The sequence below is a fragment of the Canis lupus genome, chromosome 6 (assembly GCF_011100685.1).
Source record: "Canis lupus familiaris isolate Mischka breed German Shepherd chromosome 6, alternate assembly UU_Cfam_GSD_1.0, whole genome shotgun sequence".
NCBI classification, from domain to species: Eukaryota; Metazoa; Chordata; class Mammalia; order Carnivora; family Canidae; genus Canis; species Canis lupus.
Window position 1 is genome coordinate 68,648,308 of NC_049227.1, and position 20,549 is coordinate 68,668,856.

The 20,549-nt window shown below is 35.8% G+C and overlaps 1 protein-coding gene and 1 pseudogene across 1 annotated transcript in view; both read left to right on the top strand.

Moving 5' to 3' along the window:
• Positions 1–20,549, top strand: part of ADGRL4 (adhesion G protein-coupled receptor L4) — a 109,744-nt gene that overhangs the window by 45,643 nt on the left and 43,552 nt on the right. The window contains exon 3 of the mRNA XM_038541579.1: positions 12,604–12,756. Within this exon, the coding sequence (XP_038397507.1) occupies positions 12,604–12,756 (153 nt within the window). The remainder of the gene's footprint in view (positions 1–12,603; positions 12,757–20,549) is intronic.
• Positions 12,748–14,614, top strand: LOC552892 (nuclear pseudogene of mitochondrial cytb, tRNA-thr, tRNA-pro, D-loop; annotated as a pseudogene).

Consider the following 20,549-nt stretch of genomic DNA (forward strand, 5'->3'; position numbering starts at 1 on the left):
TCAATGTAGGCATCAGGAAAGAATATCACTAGATATCAGACAAGCAAAATCCTAGTTTAACTAAAAGAAAAAAAAAAAAACAGACAAAACTTATAGTTTTTGCATTTCAATACCATCTCTCACACCTAGATGCAGTGAATATAGAGGTCAAAGTTATAATCGCAAATTATAGAAGGCAGCATATCATCATTATACTATGTACAGTTGGACCTCATGTAATATTAGAATGGAATGTCAAAGGATTAGAGTCAACTTCATGATACAGTTAAAAGAGTACTAGGTAGCTGTATGGATAAATGTTTAAACTTTTAGTAAGTATAGATTAGATACAGGGTTTTTTTCTAAAACATTTTATTACATTAATCAAGTGTCGTAAAATTTATGGCATCTTAAAATCAAGGAAACAAGTTCTCATTGATAGGTAAATCAGGCTGCGAGTGATGTAGGTATATACTTCGATAGTGTGTCATCTCCATTTTCGTGGTTCATGGATTTACTTTTAAATTTGCTTTAAACTTTACGTGCATTTATTATTAGCAAAATATAACTGAATTTCATCTGTAATCTGATCTAATAAAATGTGTCTTATAATGGGAAATATAGGTCTTTTGCATGTAGTGTAACAGTTGATAGATTTGATAGATATTTTTATTCTAGCAAAATTATTTCATGTTAGGTATTTTATTTTACCTATAGTTTCATTTTTTTTCCCCTCTTAATTTTAACTTCGCAATTTACTATTCCTCCCTCTTTGTTTTTGTTTTTGTTTTTGTTTTTTGAAAATTCAGTTGTGAATTTTCAGTCCATTTCCTATCTAGGGGCCAAAGGCAGGACCCCCTAAGATGGGGCCACTTTAGCATGAAGGTTCTTTTCAGTTACAGAGGTTAGAAAAGAGACCTGCTCCAGGAAGAAAGCTATCACCAAAGATGACTATGTTATACTGCAAACCAGGTATGGTAGACACAGAAAAATCTAGCAAGGCCTGTTTGATCAAAGTCCTCTGTGACCCACTGATTCTGAGTGGTCCAACAAACATTTGATTATCAAACTTGAAATCTAAAAATTAATTAATTAATTAACTCTTTTCAGCATCCTGTGAATTGCATTCCTTTGAAGTCCTGGACCATAACCTCTTTCTCCTTAGTTCAGAATGACATAAATACTACATTTTTGCCTGTCTTTGGCATTTCCACGTCTGAGTGGCTTCTCCCATCCATACACTATTAAATTTGATTTTCTTCTGTTCATCTGTCTCATGTCAATCCGATTCTTAATCCAGCTAGAAAGACCTTAAATGGGACCTACAGCTATCTCACCCCTGATCTCTGGAAAGAGACTGTGTTCACCAAGTCTCCCTATCAGGAATTCACTGACCATCTTGTTAAAAAAAAAAAAAAAAAAAAGAAAGACCTTAAATGGGACAAGAAATTCTTGTTCCCCGACACCTATTCCTGGTACTCATAATCAAATCCATATTTTTATCCTTTGCTAATAGTAAGTAACAACACCTCCTTTCTGCAGTGTGCTCTGCTTGCCCACTGTACCCTAAAGTAATATCAACTTGACCAAAGTAATATCAACTCTATGAACCTTACTATGTCCCTACTATTAGTTTTTCCTTTCAGTAAATATCAGAATCTTAAGCATCTCTTATTTTACACGTCCGTAATCCTACAGTCATTATCCATTTGAATTCATATATTGTAGAGTTGATCATCCACCATTAGTACACCTCAATCTAACCTTCCTCTGTGTTGAGCCCTGTCTACTAAATCCCATCCTTATTTGATTAAAACACTATCTTGAATGTTTATTTCACACAGAGCACATGGGTGGGTGATCTACTCTGAATCCATGCGTTTCTAAAAATGTTTATCACCTTACTGAGTGAAAGGTTTCTTTAGCTGGTTAGAGAACTATAGGATCAGTTATTTTATCCCAGTGACTTGCACATGCTAGCCCACTGCCACTCAGTTATGTTAGTGAGAATTTGATGCTATTCTAATCATTTTTCCTTTGTTAACTGGCAACTTTCTTTGGTGACTGAGAGCTTATAAGATTTTTCTCCCTATCACGGATTTTATTTTCTCCTTGAATATGTATTACTTTAATGATTAGAAACAAAAATCAATAAAACTAGTTTCTCAAAAACTATTTCATAACCATCACTTAAGTATCAGAAAGACTATAAGAGTGTTATTCATCTTTACTATTAAAGTTAATAGATACAACAGAATGAGAAAAAAATTAGAATCATTGATTCATAAATTGAAATAAATGTATGAGGATTTTTATCCTACCCTCTGCAGCCAATGAGCAAGAGAAGTGGCTTCCAGTGTCTAGAGAAATAAGATGGCTTGTTTTCTTTCTTTGCGTATTCTACTTATACTTGGTTTTGCTCATTTGCTCTAAAAGGTGTGTTTTAATAGTTCTGACAAAGAGAGGAGCAAAAAATGATCATAGCATAGAACGGGAACATTTTCTTAAGTGCTACATTTCCTTCAGAAAATAAATAAATGCAAAAACAGCAACAGAGACCATTCTATCCATGAAGGGGTGTTGTGGGGGGGGGGGGTATATCCTTGACAAAATCTGAACCATAATCAAAGGCACACTTTTCCTTTCAAAAAACTTGAGATAATATCTGTTGCTTCAGTTTAAAAAACACATTTTCATTGAAGAAATTCTTTAAAATAATGAATACCCAGTGGGAAAACTTGATTCTTATGTAATCTTATTTTCTTTACCATGATAATTCTAACATTTTGCATTTGATATATATGACTTTTCTTTACTAAATTGGATTTACTAAATCAATGGTCATAGAAACATGAGTTTATACCAAGTGTTCTATAATCAACAATGGAAAAGTGAGAAGTGTATCTTCAGTGCTGGATTTATTTATTTTTTACTGTCTTCCTAATAATTCTGCAATGTGAGTCTATGTATATGGAGGGTGGGTCATGTGTGTATCATATTCTGGCCTGCACTTAAAGATTGGGGTGCAGAAGAAATTCCTAGAGGGGAAGAAGAATATAACTCTGTCTTTCTTTTCCTTGTCTTATATAGAGGATGTAATGACATCATTTCGGTGTGGAAACAATAACTCCAGTTCTTTTCTTGGCTGGCTGAACCCATTCTAATTCCATTGTAGTTCTTTTATCTTTCCCTTCTCCTGACCTTTTCTTCCCTTTACCTGTATGTTTACTTTAATATTCCCAAGAAAAGTACAAACCGCAGAAAGTCCATAATTGAGGAGGCTAATAATGATGATTTTTCTAAGTTCATTAGAGCATTGGGGATGAGAAGAGAATTGCCAGTGCTACTGGAAACAAATGAGCCCAGCAGGCTGCCTTGGGGAGAAAAAGAAAAGGAAAAAAATAAAGCTTTGGCATTGCTCCACCTTTGACATAGAGGGCCTGTTTCGCAAGGAATCACATAATAGTTATAGTCATTTTAGTGTTCAAATTTACGGAGCAATACTGGCGATCATGTCCAGAGGGAAAATGTGTGTAAGAGCTATGCTGCTGTTAAGGTTCCGTGGCTTTCAAGTTGTTATAATCCATTTGAGCCCCACCAATATCTCAAGTGCTTGGAAAAGGGAGAATAATATTTTCTCTTTTTTAATTATTTTTCCCTGACTGAGGTCAATAGATTAACCAAAATGGAATACCAACTCAAATTGTGTTCAGCTTCTGGAATGCCAGTGTTTTATAAAACCACAAAAAATCCACAAAATTTTACTTTATTATACAGAAAGTAATATAGTATGATTTGTTGCCCAAAATGTGTCATTACTTGGATAGTCAATATCACCCTTAAATTTAGAGATTTAGATGCCCACTAATTGAACCTTAAGAGACAACTTTATGACAAAGTACACCTTACTCCATAATACAGAGATAGAAGGTAGAACCAGCTAGTCTTAGGTATAAAAAGCACATACAACAGATTTTTCTCTCCAAAATGCATGATTTATCCCATCGGAGATTTAGTTTTGTCATAAGTAAAAGAGAGATAATACTAATCATTGCATTGTTGTAACAATTAAATAAAATGAACCATCTAGCAGAATGCCTGAGAAATGTTTTCTATCTTCTTTCAGCTTATTAGGTATAAATCATACTGATCTAGTTTTTTATATAAGCCCACATAACAAATTGAGTAGCTAACCACCAACCGCAGGAACAAGTTGCCCAAAAATTTGTTGAGAGAGAATGTTTCTAGCATGTGCATCTGATTATTATTTACACCCCTGCGTGGTTTTCTGGTAAGCTGAACTGAACCACGTGGAACCCCAAAGATTTTTTCTGGCCAACACTGGTATCAAAAATAAGCTAATGGGCTTTCTTGGTCCTTGTTCTCGTCTCTCATATCCTAACCTCCAGACTGTTGGTAGGAAGAGCCAAACCCAAGTGAAAACATACTCAGTTGGTAGGAAGAGCCAAAATATACTCAGTTGGTAGGAAGAAAAATATACTCAGTTGGTAGGAAGAGCCAAACCCAAGTGAAAACATACAAAGAACAACAACAAAAGGAAAAAAACAAAGAATGTAGTAATGCCACAGCAACGTCCATTAAACTACGGAGATCAAAGCAGATGGTGTCAGGAGAGAAGGTCCACCGAGAGATAAATGCAAAGAAAGACAGCAAGCTGGCTTGCTCCTTGCACTAGAGCTGAATGCCAGGCTCCTGATTCTGACACATCCTCTGGAAGAGGAGGGAGCCTTGAGTGTTACCTCATAATTAAATCGTGTATGGCTCTATGATTGACTATTCGATTGTTAATACTCCTGTCTTAATGTCCTAAATGCACCTCAATCTTTCCTTGTCCGAAAGCAAACTCCCTCCTTAGCCCCAAAGGGAAGCTCCTCTTCTGCTTTTCCCTGTCCTGGTAAGTGGATCAAGGTATCACCCAAATTCTTCTAAGCGGGAACCTGGGAGTCATCCCTGCCTTCTCCCTCTCCAACTAACTCATATCCAGTTAGTCTCTGATCCCCACTAATATTTTTAAAATTCTTTTCCTCTGAAAAATCCAAACACACAAAATTAAAAAAAATAATAATAATATAAAGATCCGCAGGTAGCCATTATCCAGCTAATACAATTATCAATTCACGCCGAATCTAGTTTAATCCTAACCACCTTCCTTTCTCTTCTCACATCATTGATTTTTAAGCCCTAAGTGTTTCTGAAATACAGCTCATCCCACTTTTTTCCCTGATTGTGCTTTGGTTAGTTCTTCATGTCTTGCAGCATTCTACTAGGTCTCCCTCTCTCTCTGGCAAATAAATAAATCTTAGCTAATTTTCCTTATATTTCAAACCTATTTTGAAATTCAAATCTAATCAGATTTCTCCACTACTGAAATCTGATAATGGCCTTTCTTTTTTACCCACTGAATATAGTCCCAAATCCTTAGCAAGTGTTTTCTGAGTTTAGACCATGCCCACTTGCACAGATTCTTGCCTCATGCCCAACAATACAGCTCTCCTGTAAATTATGCCGCTCGTTCAGGCCTCCAAGCAGTGGAGGTGAGCTCTCGCCTTTGAAAGGATTATTGGGAACCCCTTTAGTTTGTCTACATTCTTATACTTCAGTGCCTCGCTCCAGCATCCCCTCTTCTTCTTAGCCTTCCCTGCAAATAACCTTCACCCTTCTAGCGGAAAACTTGCCCAGGAAGCCATTCTCCTCTCTGAGTTACCTCTCTACTGCTAAATACCCCTTGTGTTCATTACACACACTGCATTCTAATAACTTGGGCTTTTATCCATCTTCTCCAGGAGTCTGGATCCTCTTCTATTACATGCCTTTGTTCTCACAGCGCTCAACTCATGATGTTAGACATGAACCATTAAAAACTTTTGCTGGAGTGTTTTAATGATTTTTGATAAATTAAAAAAAAATTTTGTCTCCAACTTAATGGTGTAGCAATGATTTTTTCGGGTGAGATTCTAATCTAAATATTTATTTTATAATCCCACAAGAAGGTTTAAATGGAAGGTTTAAATATAGCATTACAGAGAGCAGGAAACATAACTGGTAAATTGATGTGAACAATGAAAATGAGAGCACAAAAGGAGCAGGCTTCTATTTTCCTATATTATAGCCATCCAAAGAAACTTTCTCCTTGAAAATTAATTACTGTGAAGCTGGACACTGGAAAGTTTAAAGTTATTTAAATACTTCAAATTTATATATTGCTTCATGAAGATAATTTCTTGCCTATCTCCACTATCTTGGGGGAAGAGAGGAGGTTACTTTCAGATAAGTGCTATTTTATGAAACAAGATTTGACTCGGACCATTAGGGAGTTAGTCCTTATTGTATATCGAGTCCAGAAGATTGGGAGAGAGATAACAAAATACTTTTATTTCCCAATTCTTGATAAGAGAGCTAAGAGGTCAAGTGCTCAAAACCACACGGTAGAGAAAGACACAAAAATCATTGTTAATCTCTTCCTTCTGCCTATTAATAGTGTTACCCAAGACTTTTAAAAAATATGTTGGAGTCCAATAACTTATTGCCATATTAATTTATTTTTAAAAACTTAATCAGTTGATAATAAAGTGTCTCATTTTCTTGGACTCTGACCAATACCTCAAACCTAGTGAGTCCTTTTTCTCTGTATTTTTGCATATCATTTTTCAGCTGTAGACCACAAGGGATACAATCTTCCTCGTTCTCTATATTACCAATAACTGATCTGAGAGCACAATTTCTTTTAAAGTTAATATAAACTTCTCCCAGTATGCAGTAAAAGGAGTCAAATTTTGAGATAAAAATTGAAACTTTTATTTTAATAAGAACTCAATTATATGCTCCTGTGTTAACTTGCTTTAGAATGTGAACTCTGACAGCAGGGCACATATCCTGACTTTTTGATTAATTTTTACTTATTTCCCAGTGTAGACCATATTCACATTTGGGGACTAGGAAACTCCATAAATATTTGAGTAACTAAATGATTAAATCAAACCCAGGGTTAGGAAATATTTTTCTTTTACTCGATTTAGATGATTGTGTTCAATTTGTGAGCTACTCGCAGTTAATTTTAATAAACTAGTTTTGTGTATGCGTACATAAACGTACATGCTCGCTCTGAGTATATATGTACATACTGTCATTAGAGTTGTAGAACTCATCTCTGTACACAGAATAAATTAATAAATACACACACGTTAATGAAGTATTACCTCTTAATAAAGTTTCAACTCCTTAGCACACTAAAGCTATTCAAAATTGATCTTACTTTATTATCAGACTTTCAGTGATTTTCCTCAATTCTTCCAGCCTTCATATGCTTTTGCTGAGGGTTGGCATATGTCTAGCCAATGGCTAAGCATGAACAAAGTGTTTTAAATATACTTTTTGAGGGGCAGCTGGGTGGCTCAATGGGTTAGTCATCTGCTTTCAGCTCAGGTCCCAATCCCAAGGTCCTGGGATTGAGCCCCGCCATCAGGTTCCCTGCTTAGCGGGAAGTCGGCTTTTCCCTCTCCCTCTGCCCTTCCTCCTGCTTGTGCTTGCTCTCTCCCTCTCTCTCTGGCAAATATATAAATCTTTAAATATAAGTAACAAATATGCTTTTTGAAATTTTTGAAACATATAACCCATTAGGTCAGCTGTGTACTGCCCAGTATCACAAGCAATGCCACCTTCTGTTATCTGACACCTGATGGAGTCTCCCACCTGGCCCATTGGAGCTTTTGAGAGCTTTGTTCTTATATGTCTCCAAGTTGTTGGCTCCTCAGGGGAGTTCAAAACTCGTCTCTTCCTGTTCTGCCCTATTTATCTAAGAATAAATCAGGTTTTATGTTGCAGATTAGAGCTTTCAGTGAACAAGGGATTCAAAATCAAACCCCTCAGAGAGGTGCCTGTTAAGGTAAGGGGAAAAGGCCTGGCGCAAAAACACAACAAAAATCTTAGGTGCAAGGCCTGATGTAGCTGTGCTCTTGATACTGGAAAACAAAAATGTTCTTACTTCTCACAGGCTGATTGGTTTTTCTCTTGAACTGATTTTTCCAAGCAACTGAAATGTTAGTGTGCCCATAGTAGACATTTGGGTGTGTGCTCAGAGCAAAAGACACACTGAGTGCTTCTGGCTTGCTTTGTTTTAGGGACAGGCCTTCCTTAGGCCCAGGAAGGGAGTATAGCACAGTCCTACCAGTCTTACCATGAAATAGGTCTGAATTGTAGGACATCCTGCTAGTAGTGAAGATCTTATACTTGTTGAGTTTGGGACCTCACGGTTAACACTCAAGGCCAAGTCTCAAATATTTGAAAGTCTGTTTACAGAGATCTTTGGTAAACTAAATGGTATTTTTCCACATCATAAAATGAAATAACACCATTTTATTGATATTTTGGCTAACTCAAATAACATGGAATTCTTAGGGAAAATATGTTAATGTGATGGTCCTGCATAAAGTCATTATGCCAAAGTAGATATTTTACATCTGAATCATTAAAATGGAAGTGGCTCAGAGGATGAGTGGTTACCTTTGTGTAATGGCATTACAGATGATTTTTATTTTCTTTCTTTACAGCATTCTTCTGAAGAATTATACTGAGCAGCATTAAATTACTGGAATTTTAAATTTGAATTATGGGAAAACTAATTTTAAGATACTATGTTATAGAGTCTTTACGAGTATCTTTATTATCATATATATGTCAGGATAAGTGATTTAAACTAGCTCCCAGACTCCTGAAGTTCCTTTCCACATAGAAAGGGGATAACATTACATGCTAATGGCCAAGTAGCCTTAAGAATTTTAACCAAAGTGTAATAGGACAAGAATCCTAGAAATTTAAATAGCAATAGTAATATTTTTAAAATAATGAGATTAGCAGCTCGTATATAGGGCTTACTACATGCTAGGTACCACTTTAAGAATTATCTGAACATCAATTTCTTTAGTCTTCTTGACAATTATCTGAGGTAGTCACAACGTATTTTCCATTTTCAGTAATCTTTCTATCACGGTGACTAGCACATAATAAACACTCAATAAATGGTAGTTATTACTACTATGAACTCTTATAATGCAGTATTTAAGAAAAATGAGATCACTTTGACATTCAGAATGCTCCAGGCCTGAGTCAGACTTTGCCACTTATTTGTTGAGTGCCTTTGGGCAAGGTAATCCAACTTTCTATATTTCTGTGTTATTTATACAAATAGAAATGATGTCTGTATAGGTAGGTTTATATGAGGATTAAAAATGAGTGTCAGATAATGTATATGAAGTGCTTAGTATGGTGCCTGGTTCATTGGGAGCCTTCAGTGAATGGGAGTCATCATATCAATCAGACAGCCGCATCTTAAAATGTGCTCCCCTGGAAGCTACAGGGTAGGAAGCTACCTTGCAGTCAGGTGGGAGGTGAAATGACATTAATTACATTATTTCCTTCTCGTGCCATAACATCTTTTAAGAGTTCCATAATATGTAAAATTATGTCCAAACAGAATTATATGAAAATGTAATCCATGAAAACCTCAACTTTTAAGTCTCTTCTGACCTCTTTTCCAGCTCTAGTAAAAAGAATGAGGCCATTATTCACCCTTGCAGTCTTCTTTCACCACATACACACTTCCCTGTCCTCTGCTTACACCCCCCTCCCCATTCTTTTGTCAAGGTGCCTAGATTCTGAAGGGCAAAGGCAGGGCTGTGGTTCTTCTTTTATCCTCCAACAGAGATGCAATGTCAAAATATCAAAACAAATCAAGGGAAATGATTGGCCAATGGAAGAGTAAAAGCTATTAACCCAATGGATATCCCTAATTTAAATGATATTTATTAAGGAAATTACAATAACATCAAAAATATAATGTTATCTTCCCTTTTGTGTTCCAGTCAATTAATTTATGTAAGTTTACTATTAATATTTGGTAATTTTTTTTGGTATTCATATATGTCTGGTTTCATTATTCAAATGTCATTGTATTTATGAAAGAATAAATATGGCAGAGAGTTCTGACTATTCAGAATCTTTTCTTTATTTGTCCTGGCCTACCTCCTTCTTCTTCCTGCCTTAAGACTACCAGCCTTCCTTGCAGTCAGGTGTGGCCATTTAAATGACTTCCAGTGAACAGAATGTGGACCAAAGTAATGGATGACTCTTTTATGCTCTCAACTCCCTACCTGGACCGATACAGAGAAGCCCTATGGGGTGGTGGAGCCATTAGATGGAACAGTTGTGCTTGTGTCCTTGAACCATTGTGAAAGAATGACCAGAACCCTCACCTTGGTCTCTGACTAGAACAGTAAATTATCTTTTTATTGTACTGCGCTGTTACATGTTTGGATACATTGATAACACTTAGCCTATTATAATTACTATAATAAGTCAAATGATAAAGCATATAAATATTAAAATAAGAGTATGAAATAGAACTATATAGGTTGAATATCTTGAAAGGATAGTACTTGCGAATCTTACCTGACCTGTCCATAGTAGTCATTTTTGAAAAAAAAGAGAGGAATGCACCTCCAGGTGTCTACCATACAATAATGTCTATACATATATCCTTAGTGTTTGAAAATCAGTAAGTGGAAATAAATTTGAGTCAAAAATAGAATGCAGGGGTACCTGAGGGGTTAAGCATCTGACTTAGGCTCAGGTCATGATCTCAAGATCCTGGGATCAAGCCCTGCTTGTGGGGAGCCTAGTTGTCCCTGTCCCTCAGCCCCTCCCCCTGCTAGTGCTCTCTCTGCCACGCTCTCAAATAAATAAATAAAATCTTAAAAAAAAAATAGAATGCAAATATAAAGTTTCCACTTTCCTTCTGAAATCACTACCTCAGTGTCTTTCGATCTCTCAAAATAGACCATAATTCATTTGATAAATCCTTATTATACATTTTTGGCACTTTAAAATAATTCTCACAGAAGCAGCAGGATGCAACAGTTAAAAAAAAAAAAAAAAGGCTTTGGAACCAAACTACCTGGCTCTGCAACTAAATAGCTGTGTGATGTTGGCAAGTTACTTTTTCTCTCTATTCCTTATTTTCTTCAGCAATTAGAGGGGGTCACAATGGTACCTACTTCCTAGAGCTTAGGTAAGGATTCAGTGATTTCATATTTATAAAGCATTTGGAAAAATCCCCAACGCTCAGTTATCACTACATATCTGCAATAGCCTGTGTACAAATTAAATGTTACACAGCTTATTCTGAAAGAGAAATTAAACTTGGTTTGATAATAATGGAGGATAAAAATTAAAAATATTTATCAAACTTGTTTTTGCAATGATTCCCCTGTGATTTCTCTCTGTACTCCTCATTTGCTCCCCTCTACCTTCAGAAATATTTCAGTTGCCTTATGCTTCATCTTTGCCCAACATTCTGTCTTCCTTTTAGGGACCTGTCTGCTCCCTAACCAATACTTAGCCTACCCTGGATTGGCCAGTTGGGGTCTGTTTCAGACGGCTGCCTTGACAGACTAGCACAAACTAGGAGGCTCCAAACAACACAAACACAGCCTCTCCAGCTCTGGGGGCTAGAAGTCTGAAATCAAGTCTGTTGGAAGGGGCATGTTCCCTCCAAAGATTCTAGGGAACCCCAGAGTTTCTAGCTTCTAGTGGTTGCCCACTGTTCTATTCTTGACATCCTGTGACTTGCAGCTGCATCTCTTCAAGCTCTTCCTTTGTCCCCACATAGCTTTTTCTTCTGCGTCTTCATGTCCAAATTTCCCATATATTTATTATAAGGATACCAGTCACTGGATTAGGGCCCACCTAATTCGGTGTGACATCATCTTAGCTTAATTACATCTGCAAAGCTCCCATTTCTAAAGCCATGCTCACAAGACACAAGGTTAGGACTTGAACATCTTTTTGTGAGACATAATTCGACCCAAAAGACTTAATGTCACCTGAAAATATTCTCTTTCTCCTCCAGCCCATTATGGTCACTTCTGAAAGGCACTTATCTTCTGTTTTATTGACTTGATAGGTAATATAAATTTGCTTTCTAATTTTCACAAAGGCTTATGAATCTATATATTTTCTGATAAACTATATTACAAGACTATAAGGTAAGGACGATGGACCATGATATAATTTTTTTATTTGTGTACTCTTCATAGGATGATAAAATGTACATGGTATTTAATGAATAAATGCATTAATAAGTAAAGAGATGTAGACCGGTAATGTAAAATCCTTCTAGGGAATAAGAAAAAAAATAAATGGTACATGATTAGAGCATGTCAATTTGTAATCTCTGATTTTTTTTAACTTACAGTATGCTTTTAACTAATTATAGAAAGGATTATAAATTTACAAATGAGTATATATATGCATTGACATTATTATAATTAAATTACATATACAACTTGGAACATGTTCCAATACAGTTTCAATAATTATGTTCAGTGTTTCAGAAGTAAGAGATTCTATTTTGCTTTGCAACTACAAAGAAAGTGTCACATTATAATAAAATTCAGACAACTGTGGAATGTACAATTGTGCTGTTAACTCTTCCTAAAAATTGACTTTGCCTTGATTTAAACTGTTTAACAGTCACAGTCCCCAAACATTGGTGGAAAATATTGAATTTCAATCATATAAAAATAGTGTTTTAAATGGACATGTCCACAGATGACAATGAGTGTGGAAATTTGACCCAGCCCTGTGGTGAAAATGCCAACTGCACTAACACGGAGGGAAGTTACTACTGTATGTGTGCACCTGGCTTCAGATCCAGCAGTCACCAGGACAGGTTCATCACTAATGATGGAACCATCTGCATAGGTAAGTTTGGCTGCCTAACTTAGATTTGTATAATCCTACAAATTCTAACAGGACTATTCCTAGTCATTCACTTCACATCAGATACAGCAACAGCCTTCTCATCAGTTACCCGTATCTGCTGAGATGTAAACTACAGCTGAATTATCTGATATATACATGCAAATGGAGCCTCCATATTATTTATTTGTTTATTCAAGCCTATGGGATGAGGATTATATTACAGCTCCTATGTATTCATAGAAACATGAAACATTGGAATTATTCTTCTATCTGTGACCATGGCCACGGCATTCATAGGTTACGTCCTCCCATGAGGACAAATATCTTTATAAGGAGCAACTGTTATCACAAATTTACTTTCAGCCATCCCTTAAATCAGAACTAACCTGGTAGAATGAATCCGAGGTGGTTTCCCAGTTGATAAAGCAATCCAAACATGATTCTTCACATTCCATTTTATCCTCCCATTCATTATCGCAGCCCTGGCTATAGTACATCTATTATTCTTACACGAATCAGGATCCTTCAGGGATTTCATCTGATTCAGACAAAATTCCATTTCACAATTAAAGATATCCTAGGAGCCTTATTCCTCATTCTAACATTAATATCACTAGTCCTATTTAAACCTGACCTACTGGGAGAATCAGATAACTACATCCCTGCAAACCCAGTTAACCCCCCACCACACATAAAACCTGAGTGATATTTCCTATTTGCCTACGCTATCCTATGATCCATCCTTAAGAAACTAGGAGGAGTACTTGCTCTAGTATCCTCCATTTTAACCCTAGCAATTATCCCCTTACTCCACACATCCGAACAGTGCGGAGTAATATTTCGACTACTCAGTCAATGTCTATTCTGACTATTAACACCAGATTTACTCACACTAACATGAATCGGAGAACAACCAGTAGAACACCCCTTTATTATTATCGGTCAAATAGCATCAATCCTGTACTTCACAATCCTCCTAATTCTAATACCAATCATTAGTATTATTGAAAATAACCTTATTAAATGAAGAGTGTTCATTGTATAATTATTATTTTGGTTTTGTAAACCAAAGATAGAGAATAATCACTCTCCCTAATCACTCTCCCTAAGACTCAAAGAAGAAGCATCAGCTCCACCATCAGCACCCAAAGCTGAAATTCTTTTTTAAACTATTCCCTGATAGACAAATCCCACCCAACAACTTTCCCAATTTGTATATTGCTACAATTCTACTGTGCCATGTATGTCTAAAATATTTAACCGTAACTACCTATTCAACCAATATAGAATTTTTTTTCAATTTTTGTCATGCATTAATGGTTTGCCCCATGCATATAAGCATGTACATGCTATTATTAATATTACATAAGGACATACATTCAAACGCTTATCCATTCCAAAATAAAATGAATCATGCTCCTCACCCAGTCCAGAAGGGCTTAATCAATAAGCCTCAAGAAACCATCAATCCTTGCACAAAGTATCCCTCTTCTCACTCCAGGCCCATACTACATGGGGGTTTCTAGCCTGAAACTATACCTGGCATATGGTTCTTACTTCAGGACCATATAATTCTTTACTCCTATCCTTCAACCCTCTCAAATGGAACATCTCGATGTCCAATCAGCCCATGATCATACATAACTGTGGTGTCATGCATTTGGTATCTTTTAAGTTTTAGTGGGGGGGACAGATATCACTCAGCTATGACCATAAAGGTCTCGACGCAGTCAAATAACTTGTAGCTGGACTTAATTAATATCATATACCAGCATCACATAACCATAAAGTATAATTCAGTCAATGGTTACAGGACATACAAATTTATACACACGTACACATACACATACACGTACACAGCCCTTGCAGTGACTATTCTAGGTTTCATTCTGCCACTAGAATTAAACCTCACAATACAGGCCTCAAGTTCAACTATCCATCAAGCTTCTTTAAATTCTCCAACCTACTAGGTTACTACCCTACCATTATACACCACCTCACACCAACAATAAATCTATTAATAAGCCAAAAATCAGCATCAATACTTCCTAGACATAATCTGACTAGAAAATGTATTACCCAAATCAATCTCCCATTTTCAAATAGAATCTTCTAATCTAATATAATCTTCTAATCTCAAACAAAAAGGTCTAGTTAAATTGTATTTTCTCTATTTTATAATTACCATAGCCCTTAGCCTACTAATACTTAATTACCACGAGTAACCTCCATAATTACCAAGACACCGGTTAGTAATGATCAACCAGTAACAATCACTAACCAAGTCCCATAACTATACAACGCCAAAATTCCCATAGCCTCTTCACTGAAAAACCCCAAATATCCATATCATAAATTAATTAATCACCTATTCCATTAAATTTAAGCACCACTTCAACCTCAGCATCCTTTAAAACATAACGAGCAGCCAACAATTCAGATAATAAACCAGTAATAAATGCAGCCAGCACATCTTTATTAGAAACTCAAACCTCAGGATACTGTTCAGCCACCATAGCAGTAATATAACCAAAAACTACAAGCATTCCCCCTAAATAAATTTTAAAAACTATCAACCCCAAAAGGACCCTCCAAAATTTAACACAATAGCACAACCAATATCACCACTAATAATTAGCACAAGCCCACCATAAATAGGAGAAAGTTTTGTAGCAAAACCCACAAATTCATTACAAAGACAATCCTTAAAATAAAAACAATGTATGTTATCATTATTCCTACATGGAATCTAACCATGACTATCTCTTACTGCTTATTACTGCCAGAGATTAAAGCCTATGTGAACCAAATTCTACCTGTCATTGAGTGTACCCTACTTGTGCAGTATTTTTAGAAACTTCATTCATGCCTTTAGTTCTCTAACGCTGTAAAATCAGTTACTATGGAATATTTATCTAAGGGCGCAAGGAAAATATTTGGGGGGAGAAAATCAAGCAGTTCACAAGAAAAAATCATCAAAGTTATGAGATGGCATATGCATGGCAACCAACAACAGAATAAATATTTACACTTTAATTTGTTGACTCAAGAAAATTATCATTTGCATGACAAGATACTGATACTGCTGCTTTCATAAATATGCACTCCAAGATGGGCTCCACATTTTCTCAGAAAATGTTCAGAAAGGCATTTGTTATAAAAGAATTGTTCTAGTGCATTTAGTATTGTCTGCTGAAGGTAGTGACACTTAAGATCTGCATTAAGTTTTTCTGAACATTAGAGTACTATTTAGAAAATCATTTCCAGTTCACTAAAATGTCCTCTGAAATGATAATAATTTTAATTAAATCCCTATGTGAAATATTATTCTGAATTGGAAGAGAGTATCTAGAAGTTTTTAAATGTCCTTCTGTTGTAATTTGGTCATGCATTTGATATACCAGACTATAGAATTCAGATTACAGTCTGAGAAAAAAAGACTTCTTAGGAAATTCAAAAAGATGAACTATTTTCAGAGGCAAATTCTCTGAAGCCAAAGGCTTAAGCTTCGAAAGTAAGTTATACATCATCTTAATCATGGTTTATACAAAAGTGTCCAACTTACCCACAACTAGCTTAATTAATTATGGCCGATACTAATCAGCAAAATTAATACATAAACTGAGGCCTGAGAGTGAAGCCATATGACCAGAAGAAAATGCTAGACTAGAACTCAAGACTTTATATGCAACATGGACAAGGGTAATGTGCTGCTTCTACTTTACATAGTTAGATAAAAGAGAGATATCCAAGTTAATCTAGATCACACTGAAGCCTTTGATTAGTTCCCTACTGAGATTCTCATCAGTAAGCTGAGGAGAAGTCTAATAATGTTATTATTAATACATGATAAGTTAGGAGACAGTGTTCAAAGAAACTTTATCAGTGAATTGTCTGTATCAAAGAACTTACCTTGTCTCACGTGCCTATGGTTCATAACAGTTACTCTGCTATATAAACAAAAACTTAATTTATTCTCCTCATTAGATAGCAAGGGATGTGCAGGCTACTCCAGAGTCACATGTTTAGGATAAAGGGAGGAGGATTAGAATCACGGCCTTGTATCTGGAAGGCCAAGGGAAGGCGGAAGTGGGTGGCCATCTAAATCTTACTCATTGTTTTGAATCATGCAAGTGCAATGGATCATGTTTTTGCAAGGGCATAAACAATTTAAAATATGAGAAAATAGGACTATTTTTGCTGAACAATAATTTTATCTTTAGTGTTTGCAACAAAAAAAAATTTTATTGGAACATAGCTTTACTGTATATTCAAGAAATAATCTACAAAGCTCTGCCCAGAAAACTTGGAGTACCTCACTATCTGTTCTCAAGCTCATTCTCTTGTTGCTGGTCTTCTTAGAATGTTACGCATTTGTCTATTTTACCGGTAGTAGTAGTTCTAATTATAGAGCTCTGTAAACTTTATTGGAAATGTTGCAGTTAGTGAAGAAATAGAACTTACAACAGCTTAATTACTGGAAATTAATACAATTTTAACTATGCTCTCCATCCTTCTTGTCTCTGGAAGACATCTGTCTTTTCATCTGATCATATTTACTTTTAGTATGCCTCAATTCACAAAAGGCTATGCTTCTCTGTTTGTGTTCCCTACAAGTTGAGAATTCCTGTATTAGAAAAAAATTGAATCACAGACACAGAGAAAATACACACACACACACACACAGATGATTGAATGCCAACGTTTTATGGAGGTATAACATATTTGTAATTTCAGACTCTTTCTCCCAATACTCATTAATTATTGAGATATTGTGGAATGGACCCTAAATTTTGGCTAACTCCCTTTTTAGCTATTTTACGTAATCAGTAAACATAAGAACTATAATAAAACCCAGCACCCAATATTGAGTCCTTCAGCTTCTACCTATTTTGTTTGATGGATTATTCACTGAAGAACTCATTCTCTGGAAAATTGTTATTTCTCACCAATTTTGTTGTCCTTAAGGATTAAGCTTTTTTTGAGAAGCAGAACAGCTATATCTTTTTTTTCTCTTCTCTAGTCCTATAGTAATTTTCATTGTGCACTATGGTAGTCTTCAGGGATTTTGAACAGAGAACTATAATTCTGTTTCCTTTTACGATAGTTTATCACCTTGTACTGTATCACCTCTGACTTGAAAGTTTAGCTTATCCTTAAATTTGACATGTCTGGTAATTAGTCATTAAGAACCTCTATAAATAGATAATGAAAAACTCCAGTTCAGGGCAAGAAATGACGCAAGCAAAATTCTTTACCTTTAGTCTATATTCAAATACTACTGTCCACAGATAAGGAAATTTTGTTGTTGAAGGCTTTGAGGGAAATTTAGCATCCTGCACATTTATTTTCTCTTGGAATTACAGTAAAACAGAATTTCAGATCCCTAACGCCCAGACACCTGGTTCCAGACTCGCATTTCACAAATGGGAAAACCAAAGCATCCAATAAGAAAGTGAATTCTCCCAAGGCCATATGAGTGCAACTCAAGAACTCCTTCACATTTATCATGTGTTTACTGCTTCTAATTTTGTATGTCCTATTGCCTTGGGTATGCTGATAATTTCACTTTTTTTTTCTGGCTTTGAATAATATTAACATTCAATTTTGTCTTTGCAAATTACTTTCAGTAATTGAACGTGTTATCTTTTTTTCGCAGTCTGTGAGTTAAACATTAGACAATTCAGTTATTGATGAAAATGATAAAAATCAAAACAATCATAGGATCATGTTTTGAAAGAAGATTATGATAAAATACTGCCGGCTTGACTCATTGTAGACATGAAAAACAAGCACAGCCTTACTAATGAAAAAGTAGCAAGTGAATTTTTTGATGTGCAAAACAAGCAAATGATTATTATGATGTGCTCACATTTGGCAAAATCAAGTTATTAGCATTAAGCCGAGTGTTAGGTTGGTGGCAGAAAAAGTGGCTCAGTTATTAAATATGGTATGTCAATTCTAGCCTGACTGAAATAATTACATAATAGCAATTTAACTTTTATTAAGATGAGGGGGGGATCTTTTCCTCTTTTACATCTCTGGGGAGTACTAAGACATGGCAATCTAATGAGACACTCATTATCAATCTGTTTTCTCCAACCCTACATATTCACAGTGCTCCTGCTATTAAGAAAACACACAATGTAAATAGAATCACTGGATCTGTTAGATCTTGGGCACGACTTCAAAACACCTTCACATACATTTCCTCATTATTACAAAAAAGAACTCTCTTGAGGTAAAAGGTATTTTTTATAGCTTTACCTGAAGTCACAAGGCTAATGAGTATGAAAGCTAGGATTTGAATTAAAATCTTCAACAGGGCCTTTACTTATAATAGGAAGGATACATCATGTTTTTATTAGATCTCAGCTAATGAGACCCTGCAAGAGAAGTGGGTGTGGATCTTGCTGCCAAATAGCAGTCATGTTCATTTTGGTAAACCACCCACATCCCACTTGGGCATGGCATACTCTTTCAATATTTTATTATTCTCTCTATATTATTAGGTAGCAAGGGGCAGAGAGTGATAACAACAGTAGAGGCTTTTTGACTACTCTGGCACTCTGTGATAGTTAGACACTCCATTAGCAGGTTAGATTCAATAAACTGTGCTACTGAGGCACAGAGTGAGAAGGATATCAAATTCAGCAAACCTCACTTCCACATTTGGGTAAAAAATTATAAAATCAAAAAAGTATAAGCAAGACAAGTCCAAAACAATTTGGAAACCATTTCGTTGATGGGATGCATGATTAAGATTTGAAAACCACTACTTTGGTAGATAGTTAATATTCTTGTATAACATTTGGAGTCAGGATATAAAAATTTGCATAATCCCAATCTTGAATGCTGGTCTCCCAGGAGACTACCTCCTTGTTTTTTCTTACAAATTACCAGATCACCATTTTGTCACTTGGTGAATTTAGAGTTGAAAAACCCTACTCAGTCCAAGGCTGACAACCTGGGATTATAACTAGCTAAGTGAGTGGTGGTAGGAAGGTCTAAACTAGAGCAGAAACCCAACAAACCCACCACAGATGTGGAGGATGCACAGGGAAAACTGAAACATAGTCAGTTATAAGCACCAAGATTATATACCCCTGTGTCCAAAATACGAGAGAGAGAATGGAAATTGAGTTTCCCAAGATTTGTTGCTTAGAGATGAGTTTGGGACAAAGTTCCCAAGAAAATTTACAGCTTTAAATAATTTTATTTATTTTTTGAGGATTTTATTTATTTATTCATGAGAGACACAGAGAGAGAGAGGCAGAGACACAGGCAGAGGGAGAAGCAGGCTCCCTGCAGGGAGCCCAGTTGGGGACTTGATCCCAAGACCCCAGGATCATGCCCTGAACCGAAGGTAGATGCTCAACCACTGAGCCACCCAGGTGCCCCTAAATAATTTTAATTTTGAGAGAAATCAACACCTAATTTCTTATTAGCCATAAAAGACATCTGAAAATATGAAATGACATTCAGAAAACATAAGTTTTTTATTCACGAAATAAATTATTCTATTTGATATCACATGAGTCTCTTCACATCTTCATTGGGATTTTATCCCCATTTGGGTGTATAATACATGGTACTTCTTTGGTTCTGCTCCAGAGAGGACTAGTCCTTTTGTTTTCTTACATAATTTTTAATCACTTCATGGATTTCATGAAAGATAATAGCCTGAGTCTGCACTTCCACTTGGCTTCTTTTTTTTTTAACCTAACCAGAAATGCTTTCCTTGATGATTCACTGTGTCTTAAGAGTCAACCTGCTGTTGCTCGTCCCCCTTA